General features: G+C 42.2%; 1 protein-coding gene across 3 annotated transcripts in view; it reads left to right on the forward strand.

The window, feature by feature from the left end:
- Positions 1-1,173: 1,173 nt before the first annotated feature.
- Positions 1,174-13,005, forward strand: part of STAM2 (signal transducing adaptor molecule 2) — a 58,265-nt gene continuing 46,433 nt past the window's right edge. For all 3 annotated transcript variants that reach the window (XM_006055826.4, XM_006055827.4, XM_025276478.3), the window contains exon 1: positions 1,174-1,356. In XM_006055826.4, the coding sequence (XP_006055888.3) occupies positions 1,317-1,356 (40 nt within the window). In that variant the 5' untranslated portion in view covers positions 1,174-1,316. The remainder of the gene's footprint in view (positions 1,357-13,005) is intronic.

Here is a 13,005-nt window from a genome sequence, read left to right on the forward strand (position 1 = left end):
TGCCATTTCCTCCTCCAGAAGATTTTCCCAACCCAGGGATGGAACCCACTTTTCTCCCGTATTCCAGGCGGGTTCTTAATCGCTGAGCCACTGGGGAAGTCCCAAGACATACTAGGAATTTTTTTATATATTAAGAATTTGTTGGCCCTAATATGATATATATTATTTTGAACTGTGGTGTTGGAGAAGACGCTTGAGAGTCCCTTGAACTGCAAGGAGTTCCATCCAGTCCATCCTAAAGGAAATCAGTCCTGAATATTCACTGGAAGGACTGGTGTTGAAGTTGAAACTCCAATACTTTGACCACCTGATGCCAAGAACTGACTCATTGGAAAAGACCTTGATGCTGGGAAAGACTGAAGGCAGGAGGAGAAAGGGACGACAGAGCAAGAGATGACTGGATGGGATCACCGACTCCAAGGACATGAGTTTGAGTAAACTCCGGGAGTTGGTGATAAGGGAAGCCTGGAGTGCTGCAGTTCATGGGGTCGCAAAGAGTCGGACACGACTGAGCGATTGAACTAAATTGAGTCCAGCAGTATTCTCATGGCGAGACCACGATGGAAAGCGAAAAGACAGAAGTCGGCACAGAGCCATTGTTACTTCGGCCGCTGCTTCTAGGGTGGTTATTCCCGCGCAGTTTAGGCGCCGGAGGAGAGTGCCACCCTGCAAGCGCCATGGGCGGAACCAAACCCTTCGCCGACTCTCTGCGCTACCAAGGCTCCTTCCGTTTCCAAGGCAACGGGACTGTGACGCGAATGCAGCCGCGGCCCCAAGGCCATGTGGCACCACAGCTTAGAAAGGAACCAATTTGGAGAGAGCTTGGTCGTCTGAACCCGCAGCCCTAGGCCGAGAACCCCGGACGACCGTACCCTAAGAAAAGCGGCCACCTGCAGTGCAACTTCCGGGCCTCTGGCTTCGCCCAGTCCCAGGCGCTACGACTTCCGGCCCCGAAGGTCCCCTGCTCCGTGGCTTGCCCGGGTCCTAGCCATGGACAGGTGGCCGCGGCAGCTGCCTGACCCTTATTGGAACTTCGGACCAGGGCTGCCGCCTCCTCCCCGCGGGCGGCGGACACAGGGGCGCTGAGAAGATGCCCGCGGCTGGCGGGACCTCTCCCCGGGAGGAGAGTTGAGGGCGGAGCGCGGACCGGGAGCTGGCCCATCAGGCGGGAGCCGGGCAGATGCGGTGGCGGAAGTGCTGGGACGTGGTCGGGGCCGAGCTAGACGTCTAGGAAGCCGCGGCCGCGGGTCCTCCAGCCCCGAGCAGCTGCCGAGCCTCTGCGTGATCGCAGTGAGGAAGGCTCGGGCACCGGCGAGATGCCTCTGTTCACCGCCAACCCTTTCGAGCAAGATGTGGGTAAGTGCTGGGCCCGGCCCTGGGCTGCTGTTTGTTGTGCTAGAAAGTGGGCGGTGGCGACTCTGGGAACTGGAAAGCCTAGGAAAGGGGGCGGCGCCGCCGCTCCGAGGCAGCCAGGATTTTTTTGAGAGGGTGGGCAACCTCGGCGCGTCCCCAGCGGTTTGGGGCGTGTCTCCAGCCCACCTGAGGTTGGGGACCTCGAAAAAGGACCATTCCCCTCGCCAAACTCAGGAATAGGGAGGAGACTGGGGCTCTCTGGAGACTGTACTAATTGAGCAGTTGCGGAGTTGATGACACAAACTTTTCAGCTCCCACTAGAGCTGGTTGAGTCTTGTGTCCCCCGGCCGTCCAGTCCCCTGCCTCGTGCTTAGGAAATGGTGCAGCAGACGCTGTTGTGTAGGGCACTCAACACTTAGAGACTTAAACTTGTTCCTGTTCAGTAGAAGGAAGGTGTTTTACCTCGCTTATATCCAGATGCGTCCGAGCCGTGATAGCAACTATTTACGGTAGTTGGAAGTGTTACTCTACCCATGGATGGCGCAAGTGCTATAAGGTGTCTGTCTTACGTTATGAAAAGGAAAACCCCAAGATTTCAAAATAGTCCAAAACAGCTGATATTTTACTTGTTGAGGAGTCTTCAGTGATTATGGAGCGAGATACTAGGTTATGCCAAGATTTCAGAACAATCCAGAACACCTGATATTTTACTTGTTGAGGGGTTTTCAGTGATTATGGAGTGAGAAAAAGATGGACTGGGTATGAGAACTTACTTGTGGCATTAGAAAAGCAGTAACTGAAGCTGACTAAAATAAATATTGATATTTTTGTAGCAGCAGTTAACTGTAGGTAGAGTTTTAGGATTTAGTGTAATGAAACGCATGACTGAAAATTGCCAGTCATACTGAATATTGCGCATCACACAATACTGCACCTGTTTCATAGTTACAATTTTCTGATTATGGGGAAGGTCTAGAAAGTGCCCTATTTTGGTTTGTGATTCCAAAAGTGCTTGTTCAAAAGTCTAATAAGTATTTTCTATTTCCAGAGAGCTAGACAGTTTTATATATTTTGACCCTTGTAGTTTTCAAGTATGTATTTCCATAATTTCATTCAGCTTTTTTTCTTGGTAGTTGAACATTGGTGACTGGTCTAAATCTCGGAAGCATCACATTGAGGCTCACAGCCTCTGCCTTTGGAACACCTAATGATGTCTTCTTCCTTTCAGTGAGACCTACACTTTTTATTGTTGTTGTGAAGACTTTTGTCACAGTTTTAAAAAAGAAAAAAGCAAACTAGAATAAGACAAATGATTTTCAAACTTAAAAACTGTGGAACTCTTCAAGGGAGATTTTTCCTGGAAGCCTGTTGTTTTCTGATTGAAAACTTCTCTAGTGAAAGTAAGCCTAGTTGCTTTTCTAAACCTCCCCCTCAGTGGCTCCTGAGGTTCCAACATGGTTTAGTAGATCACAGTTCAGTACTGCTGTAGTAAAAGAAGCACTGCTCTTCAGACAAAAAAACAAAACAGAACAAAACCATGTATAGATTATTTAATGGGCAGTGCCATCAGCCAAAGCTTCAGGCACTTATTTGTTAACCTAAGTATGACTGACTGGAAGTCAGTATCCAAAAGACAGTTTAAAAATAAAATAGAAAGCTTGATTGTAAACTTCTTTTAGGCAAGTGGTTGGAATTAATGGAGAAAATGGTATGATTTAGGATTTCAAACTGACTTTATATCTCTATCATAGAAGGGAAATTATATATTGCTCTTTGAAGGCTTCAAGACTTCTTTAATTTGAAATTAAAGTAATATGACATGCAAGTCATTATTTAACTTGAGATGTCCACAGGAATGTTGCTTTGCAATGTCATTGTCCTTTTCACCTGTGCTGTCTTTGATTCAGTCAGATTTTTATTACCATTGTTTCTTTTTTGTCACTGCTTTGTTTACCTTTCATTTAACAAATAGGCATTGAGTGATTACTGTGCACCAGAAATTGTGTTAAGTTCTGGGGACACAAATTTAATAAACAGACTGTGTTCCCTCAAGCAACTCTGTTTCTAATGGTGGATTCATACACATATAAAAAGATAATTGTAGGGACTTCCCTGGTGGATAAGAATCTGCCTGCAAATGCAGGAGACACAGGTTTGATCTCTGGTCCAGGAAGGTTCCACATGTGATGGAGAAGCTAATTCTGTGTGCCACAGCTACTGAGCCTGTGCTCTAGAGCCTGCGAGCTGCAACCACTGCAACAAGAGAAGCCAGCACAAATGAGAAGCCCATGCACCACCAGGAAGCGCAGCCCCCACTCTCCACCACGAGAGAAAGCCCACAGATAGCAACGAGAGACCAGAGCAGCGAAAAAGAAATAAAAACTTAAAAAATTGTAATACAATGTGAAAAATACAATCCTAGAAATACAGGCAATGCTTTATATTTTCCCTCTATTTACAACAGTTATTTTCCCTGAAAAGAAGACAAGGACCTTCAGGTGTACATTTTATCTGTACGGGTGTTGACAACTAGCCTCTCTCTCTCCCTGCTTTCCTGCTGCTGCTACTGCTGCTAAGTTGCTTCAGTTGTGTCCAACTCTGTGCCACCCCATAGACGGCAGCCCACCAGGCTCCCCCCGTCCCTGGGATTCTCCAGGCAAGAACACTGGAGTGGGTTGCCATTTCCTTCTCCAATGCATGAAAGTGAAAAGTGAAAGTGAAGTCGCTCAGTTGTGCCCGACTCTTAGCGACCCCATGGACTGCAGCCTACCAGGCTCCTCCATCCATGGGATTTTCCAGGCAAGAGTACTGGAGTGGTGTGCCATTGCCTTCTGCCTTCCCCTGCTTTCCTGACAGTACTTAAACCTGCAGGGAGTAACCACCTCTTACCATGTGTATGATATGGTCATTTTTTAATTAACTGAAAGTTGAAACTACCTTCCTTTGGTTGGTGCAGTCTCATCAGAGGGTGCACAGTCTTTCTGATATCATTCATGTGGAGAAGAAATCCTTTGCTTGAGGCAAAAGGCTGTAGCAAGTCATGATGTCCAAGGAGGCAATCATGAGTGGATGGTATTTGACTTGTCAAATGAAAGCAGGTCAAAGTCTAGGAGGTAGAAAGCTCTGGCAAGTTCCCATTTTTATCTTGAAGTCAAAACCTATAAATCCTGAAGGATACGCTAGGTATACCATACCTAGCATTAGAGCTTTTTAAATACTTACTGGAATTCTTGTAATCTGGATTTACTGTTTGTTTTGTTGAATAAGATTTCTCTGAAGCTGTGCTGAGAAAATATCCACATGTATCCCTCCGCTGACCCCCACCCCTGAGTCTTCTCTTGAAGGGGGAGTGTAGGTTTCCTGAGGTGGAGCCTGGTTAGGGCAACCTTTTTAGGGGATTCCAAAGAGAAAGTAAAACATGAGGGACACAGTCAACAATAGCAAGATTTAGTGATAGTGTTAAAAGGACTGATGTCATTTCCTTATATTTGCTATCAATTTTTTCCAGTCTCATGACATTGGTTCCCAAATCATGACTGTTCTGCTCCCTAACTCCAGTTCTTATTTGCATATCTTTTTTTCTCCTTACCCAAGTCAGGCAGTCTTTCTTACCAGTCTCCGCCTCTGTGCCTTTTACTGTTCACTGATAGATTTTTGCTCGTTTTCAACAACTCTTGGTATCTCCTTCCTTAAGAGATATACTTAATTGTGTTCCGCAAAGCTGAGCTTAAACTCTGCCTCTATAAAAACTCTTCAGACACAGTGGATTGAAGTATGAACTGTATCTATAAGGAGACTTTTTCAAATAAAATTTGAATGTATGTATTGCTGTCTTTGGCTTGTGTTGTGTTCAAATAACTTGACAGTGCGGTGGCTTAGGATTTTCTGCATGGAATTTTTTTCTCCAATGAAATTTTATAAGAAACCCTAATATAAAAATAGATGTTGATAGCTCTCTGATAATACAAATTTACTTTATATGTTTAAATTTATGTAGTTAAGGCAATTCTTGAACACATGGAGTGGTTATAATCTTTGTAAAAAGTTAAAATTAAAAAAATTTTTGATTATAGGTGAGAATGGTAGCCTTAACCATCAGTTTTTTTCCCCCTATACTTTCTTTTGCTCACGTGGTACCAAAAATCTAGTTATAAATTATAATTGATATATTTTGTAATTTTTTAAACAATATAATATTTTTAGCATAAAGCACAGAATGTAATGTAAACTTCTATTCCTATCCATCACCTCTCTCAAATCCTAACATTTGTCACACTTTATTCTTGTTTTCTTCGGAGAAGGCAATGGCGACCCACTCCACTACTCTTGCCTTGAAAATCCCATGGATGGAGGAGCCTGGTGGGCTGCAGTCCAGGGGGTCGTAAAGAGTTGGACACGACTGAGTGACTTCACTTTCACTTTTCACTTTCATGCATTGCAGAAGGAAATGGCAACCCACTCCAGTGTTCTTGTCTGGAGAATCCCAGGGACGGCGGAGCCTGATGGGCTGCCGTCTATGGGGTCACACAGAGTCGGACACGACTGAAACGACTTAGCAGCATTCTTGTTTTCTTAGGAAAACATTCAAGATACAATGGGAATTATTACCTATATTTAGTAACTACTTGACACTATTCTTTTTCCTGTCTTCTTACAGTAAACACTCCAAAAAGATTAAAAAAAACTATGTTATAATGTATACTAAACAAGTAAATATATGTATTGTTTTACATGTTTTTAAACTTCATAAAAATAATACTCTTTGTAGTCATTTGCAACTTGTCATTTAGCACTTTTTGGGAGAGTTATTCATATTGATGTTTGTAGCGCTAGTTCATTAATTTTAAAAGCTGTGTAATAGTCCACGTTTTTTAACTCATTATCCTATTAATGAACATGAAGTTTTTTGCAGTTTTTTTGCTGTTACAGACAACACTGCAGTGAGAATTCTTATCCATGTTTTCTTGTTCATAAGAGTGAGAGATTCTACATGGATTGTATCTTGAAGAGGAATCCTTTATTAAAAATGTATATAGTGCAAAGTTGCAAAATTTTAAATAATACTGAATTGTTCTTTCATGTATTTTGTGGAACATTTTACTCCCACCAGCAGTGGAAGTCAAGCCTCTGTTCTATATTCTCAATTAACACTGGGTATTGTCATAATTTAAAATTTATGCCAATTTGATGGGTATGAAATAGGGCATTGTTTTCATTTCAGTTTCATTGCAGTTGAACATCTTTTCATGTTTTTTGGTGAGTTGGTTTTCTGTTTGTAAAAATTGGGCTTCCCCGGTGACTCAGCAGTAAAGAATCCACCTGCAATGCAGGAGCCACAGAAGATAGAGTTCGATCCCTGGGTCAGGAAGATCCCTGGAGGAGGGCATGGCAACCTACTCCAGTATTCTTGTCTGGAGAATTCCATGGACAGAGAAGCCTGGCAGGCTACCGTCCATAGGATCTCAAAGAATTGGACACGACTGAAGTGACTTAGCTCGCATACATTTCTGCTCATTACTTGCATATACTTATTCTGTTGGATTATTTTCTTACTGAGTTTTAGCATTCCACATGCATCCTCTACTAATCTTTCATTGTTTACATGAATTGCAAGTATATATCCCAGTCTGTTGCTTCTTTTTGTTTCTGATACCTTTTACTGTTAAAAAAAAAAAAAGAAGTTGTTTTTCTTTAGTAATACTGTCTTTCTCCCTTGGTTTTATTTTTTTTGTTCTAGAAAAGCTTTCTCTCTTCTCTTGAGTCTATAAGAATGTTGTCATGTTTTCTTCTGAAAATTTTATTGGAGTTTTGATTTTTGTACTTAGATCTTTAATCCATCTGGACTTGGTGTTTATGTAAGCTCTAAGGAGGGATCTGATGGGATAGTCAATTCACAATAGACAGTAATCAATTGTTTAATCACCATTGTTGAACAGTCTATCCTTCCCCTATTAGTTTAGTGCACTTTCTCCTACATAGTAAATCCCTTCCCCTGTAGGAGGCCTGCGTCTGTGCTTTCTATTCACTGTTCTCTTTATCCTGTACCAGTACCACATTCATTTCCTATGTCAGTGGCTTTTATAGGTGTGGTAGGGTCAGGCCTGTGTCTTGTTTTTCTTCATTTTGCTAGTCATATCTGTTTTGGGCCTTTTTTCCTTCCATTTGGGTTTATTATTAGATTAGTAAAATCATAAAAGGAAATTTATGTTCTTTTAAGATTTGAGAAGACATTGTAGTTTATAGTTTATTTATTTATAGTTTAAGTGGCCACAGGACTGGAAAAGGTCACTTTTGATTCCAGTCCCAAAGAAAGGCAATGCCAAAGAATGCTCAAACTACCGCACAATTGCACTCATCTCAAACGCTAGTAAAGTAATGTTCAAAATTCTCCAAGCCAGGCTTCAGCAATACGTGAACCATGAACTTCCTGATGTTCAAGCTGGTTTTAGAAAAGGCAGAGGAACCAGAGATCAAATTGTCAACATCCGCTGGATCATCGAAAAAGCAAGAGAATTCCAGAAAAACGTCTATTTCTGCTTTATTGACTATGCCAAAGCCTTTGACTGTGTGGATCACAAGAAACTGTGGAAAATTCTGAAAGAGATGGGAATACCAGGCTACCTGACCTGCTCTTGAGAAACCTGTATACAGGTCAGGAAGCAGCAGTTAGAACTAGACATGGAACAACAGACTGGTTCCAAATAGGAAAAGGAGTACATCAAGGCTGTATATTGTCACCCTGCTTATTTAACTTATATGCAGAGTACATCAGGAGAGACGCTGGGCTGGATGAAGCACAAGCTGGGATCAAGATTGCTGGGAGAAACATCAATAACTTCAGATATGCAGATGACACCACCCTTATGGCAGGAAGTGAAGAAGAACTAAAGAGCCTCTTGATGAAAGTGAAAGAAGAGAGTGAAAAAGTTGGCTTAAAGCCCAACATTCAGAAAAGTAAGATCATGGTGTTCGGTCCCATCACTTCATGGCAAATAGATGGGAAACAGTGGAAACAGTGTCTGACTTTATTTTTCTGGGCTCCAGAATCACTGCGGATGGTGATTGCAGCCAGGAAATTAAATGACGCTTGCTCCTTGGAAGTAAAGTTATGACCAACCTAGACAGCATATTAAAAAGCAGAGACATTACTTTGCCATCGAAGGTCCGTCTAGTCAAGGCTATGATTTTTTCAGTAGTCATGTATGGATGTGAGAGTTGAACTATAAAGAAAGCTGAGCGCTGAAGAATTGATGCTTTTGAACTGTGGTGTTGGAGAAGACTCTTGAGAGTCCCTTGGACTGCGAGGAGATCCAACCAGTCCATCCTAAAGGAGATCAGTCCTGGGTGTTCATTGGAGGGACTGATGTTGAAACTCCAATACTTTGGCCACCTGATACGAAGAGCTGACTCATTTGAAAAGACCCTGATGCTGGGAAAGATTGAGGGCAGGCAGAGAAGGGGACGACAGAGGATGAGATGGTTGGATGGCATCACTGACACAATGGACATGGGTTTGGGTGGACTCTGGGAGTTGGTGATGGACATGGAGGCCTGGCGTGCTGCGGTTTGTGGGGTTGCAAAGAGTTGGACACGACTGAGCGACTGAACTAAACTGTAGTTTATTCTTGATTTATATGAACTGATGATATTAATAGCTAATAATACACTTTTTTGTTTCCTTATACTAATATTTAGTTCTAAGCTTACTTAGATTTATAGTTGACCCTTGAACGACTCAGGGGGTTAGGGTTGTCGACCCCCCTGCACAGTTAAAATTCCATGTATTAACTTTTGACTCCCCCCCAAAACTTAACTACTAATAACCTACTGTTGACAGGAAGCCTTACTGATAACACAGTCTATTAATATGTTTTTGATGTTATACGTATATCTACATATATCTTACGCATTCATGACACACCTTTTTCTTAATCTTTAAAATATTTCTAGGCTTCCCAATTTGTCTGCAATTTTTTTCACATTGTTAAAAACGTCTAAAAATTGTTTATAGTTATTAGAAAAGTTACATGGATATGTGCAGTTCAAACCCATGTTATTCAGTGGTCAATTTTAAAGTTAAGAGGGCAAGAGGAGGATTTTTCTACAGGTAAATATACAACATACTACAACTTAACACGGAGGGTTGAGAGGAAAGAATTTTTTTAACATTATTGCCTTATTTGTCTGTAAGTTTACTTGTTAGTGACTGTTTGCATTTAGTATAGGGATTGAACCTAAGGTCAATGTGACAGATATCAAGACTTTGCCCCCTGAAAACTATTGACATTTTGAAGCTGCCACCTACTTAGTTTTAGCTCATATTGCTTCATTTTCATGTCAAAATTTTGCCAGTAGATAGTGGTGTAGTTTTGAGAATTTTAGCCATTTTAATGGCATCTCATTGTGGCTTTAATATGTATTTATGTGCTTGATCTTCAGTATAGTCACTAAATTAATATTCTCTTTTTTGAAATACCTGTTTAAGTTTTTCATCCAATTTTCTTTTCACTTAATTTTCACAACTCCTCTTTTAAACATGGCTGCTGCTGCTGCTGTCACTTTAGTCGTGTCCGACTCTGTGCGACCCCATAGACAGCAGCCCACCAGGCTCCCCCGTCCCTGGGATTCTCCAGGCAAGAACACTGGAGGCAGTTGTCATTTCCTTCTCCAGTGCATGAAAGTGAAAAGTGAAAGTGAAGTTGCTCAGTTGTGTCCGACTCTAGTGACCCCATGGACTGCAGCCTACCAGGGAGCCATTCTAATTTCCATTTTACAGATGAGAACATGGTTTCAGATTTCAGTCAGAGCTGAGGGGAACTACCTAGAAGCCTTAAGCTAGTGTATAAGTTTCAGAGCTGGGAATAGAGAAGGTGAGTCTTCAGTGTTTAATGGGTGATATGTGTGCTCCACATGTGCCCGGTGATTTCCTCAGTCTGCAGAGGACAAGTAATCATCGGCCCAACCTAACTGCTTTTCATTCTCCATCAGTGGTGTTTTGGCAAGTTAGTGGCTACTTTTGGAGATTCATTTTTCCTTTTCCTCATCTATTAGTGTCTTCCACATGAAACTTTCTAGTAAGTCTGTTGAAATGGAAATTATACTTACTACATTTATACTTCTGCCCTGTTTCCTAATGTCAGAGTGTTTGTAGAAATGAGCATAACTGTTCTGTGGAGTTGGGAGTGGAGTATGAGAAAATATGGTCCACTGGAGAAGGGAATGGCAAACCACTTCAGTATTATTGCCTTGAGAACCCCATGAATGGTATGAAAAGGCAAAAAGATAGGACAGTGTAGATGAACTCTCCAGGTGGGTAGGTGCCCAGTATGCTACTGGAGATCAGTGGAGAAATAACTCCAGAAAGAATGAAGGGACGGAGCCAAAGCAAAAACAACACCCAGTTGTGGATATGACTGGTGATAGAAGCGAGGTCCGATGCTGTAAAGAACAATAGTGCATAAGAACCTAGAATGTTAGGTCCATGAATCAAGGCAAATTCAGTTCAGTTCAGTTCAGTTGGTCAGTCGTGTCTGACTCTTTGCAACCCCATGAATTGCAGCACACCAGGCCTCCCTGTCCATCACCAACTCCTGGAGTTCACAGAAAACTCAGTCCATTGAGTCGGTGATGCCATCCAGCCATCTCATCCTCTGTCCCCTTTTTCTCCTGCCCCCAATCCCTCCCAGCATCAGAGTCTTTTCCAATGAGTCAACTCTTTGCATGAGGTGGCCAAAGTACTGGAGTTTCAGCTTTAGCATCATTCCTTCCAAAGAACACCCAGGGCTGATCTCCTTTAGAATGGACTGGTTGGATCTCCTTGCAGTCCAAGGGACTCTCAAGAGTCTTCTCCAATACCACAGTTCAAAAGCATCAATTCTTCGGTGCTCAGCTTTCTTCACAGTCCAACTCGCACATCCATACGTGACAACTGGAAAAACCATAGCCTTGACTAGACGGACCTTTGTTTGCAAAGTAATGTCTCTGCTTTTCAATAGGCTGTCTAGGTTGGTCATAAGTTTCCTTCCAAGGAGTAAGCGTCTTTTAATTTTATGGCTGCAGTCACCATCTGCAGTGATTTTGGAGCCCAAAAAAATAAAGTCTGACACTGTTTCCACTGTTTCCCCATCTATTTCCCATGAAGTGATGGGACCAGATGCCATGATCTTCGTTTTCTGAGTGTTGAGCTTTAAGCCAACTTTTTCACTCTCATCAAGAGGCTTTTGAGTTCTTCTTCACTTTCTGCCATAAGGGTGGTGTCATCTGCATATCTGAGGTTATTGATATTTCTCCCAGTAATCTTGATTCCAGCTTGTGCTTCTTCCAGCCCAGCGTTTCTCATGATGTACTCTGCATATAAGTTAAATAAGCAGGGTGACAGTATACAGCCTTGACGTACTCCTTTTCCTATTGGAACCAGTCTGTTGTTCCATGTCCATTTCTAACTGTTGCTTCCTGATCTGCATATAAGTTTCTCAAGAGGCAGGTCAGGTGGTCTAGTATTCCCATCTCTTTCAGAATTTTCCACAGTTTCTTGTGATCCACACAGGCAAAGGCTTTGACATAGTCAATAAAGCAGAAATAGATGTTCTTCTGGAACTCTTTTGCTTTTTTGATGATCCAGCACATGTTGGCAATTTGGAAGTGGTCAAACAGGAGATGGCAAAAATGAACATCAACATTCTAGGAATCAGCGAGCTAAAATGGACTGCAATGGGTGAATTTAACTCAGATGATCATTATATCTACTACTGTGGGCAGGAATCCCTTAGAAGAAATGGAGTAGCCATCATAGTCAACAAAAGAGTCCAAAATGCAATACTTGGATACAATCTCAAAAATGACAGAATGATCTAAGTTCGTTTTCCAAGGGAAACCATTCAGTATCACGGTATGCCCCAATGAGTAACGCTGATGAAGCTGAAGTTGAACGGTTCTATGAAGACCTACAAGACCTTTTATAACTAACACCCAAAAAGATGTCCTTTTCATTATAGGAGACTGGAATGCAAAAGTAGGAAGTCAGGAAACACCTGCTGTAACAGGCAAATTTGGCCTTGGAGTACAGAATGAAGCAGGGCAAAGGCTAATAGAACAAGAGAACGCACTGGTCATAGCCAAGAGAACCACTGTCAAGAGAACGCAGTGGTCATAGCAGACACCCTCTTTCAACAACACAAGAGAAGACTCTACACACGGATGTCACCAGATGGCCAACACCGAAATCTGATTGATTATATTCTTTGCAGCCAAAGATGGAAAAGCTCTGTATAGTCAGCAAAAACAAGACCGGGAGCGGACTGTGGCTCAGATCATGAACTCCTTATTGCCAAATTCAGACTTATTGAAGAAAGTGGGGAAAACCACTAGACCATTCAGGTGTGACCTAAATCAAATCCCTTATGATTATACAGTGGATGTGAGAAATAGATTTAAGGGACTAGATCTGATAGAGTGCCTGATGAACTATGGATAGAGGTTTGTGACATTGTACAGGAGACAGGGATCAAGACCATCCCCAGGAAAAAGAAATGCAAAAAAGCAAAATGGCTGTCTGAGGAGGCCTTACAAATAACTGTGAAAAGAAGAGAAGCAAAAAGCAAAGGAGAGAAGGAAAGATACACCCATTTGAATACAGAGTTCAAAAACTAACAA

Source organism: Bubalus bubalis, chromosome 2 (assembly GCF_019923935.1).
Source record: "Bubalus bubalis isolate 160015118507 breed Murrah chromosome 2, NDDB_SH_1, whole genome shotgun sequence".
Classification (NCBI taxonomy): Eukaryota; Metazoa; Chordata; class Mammalia; order Artiodactyla; family Bovidae; genus Bubalus; species Bubalus bubalis.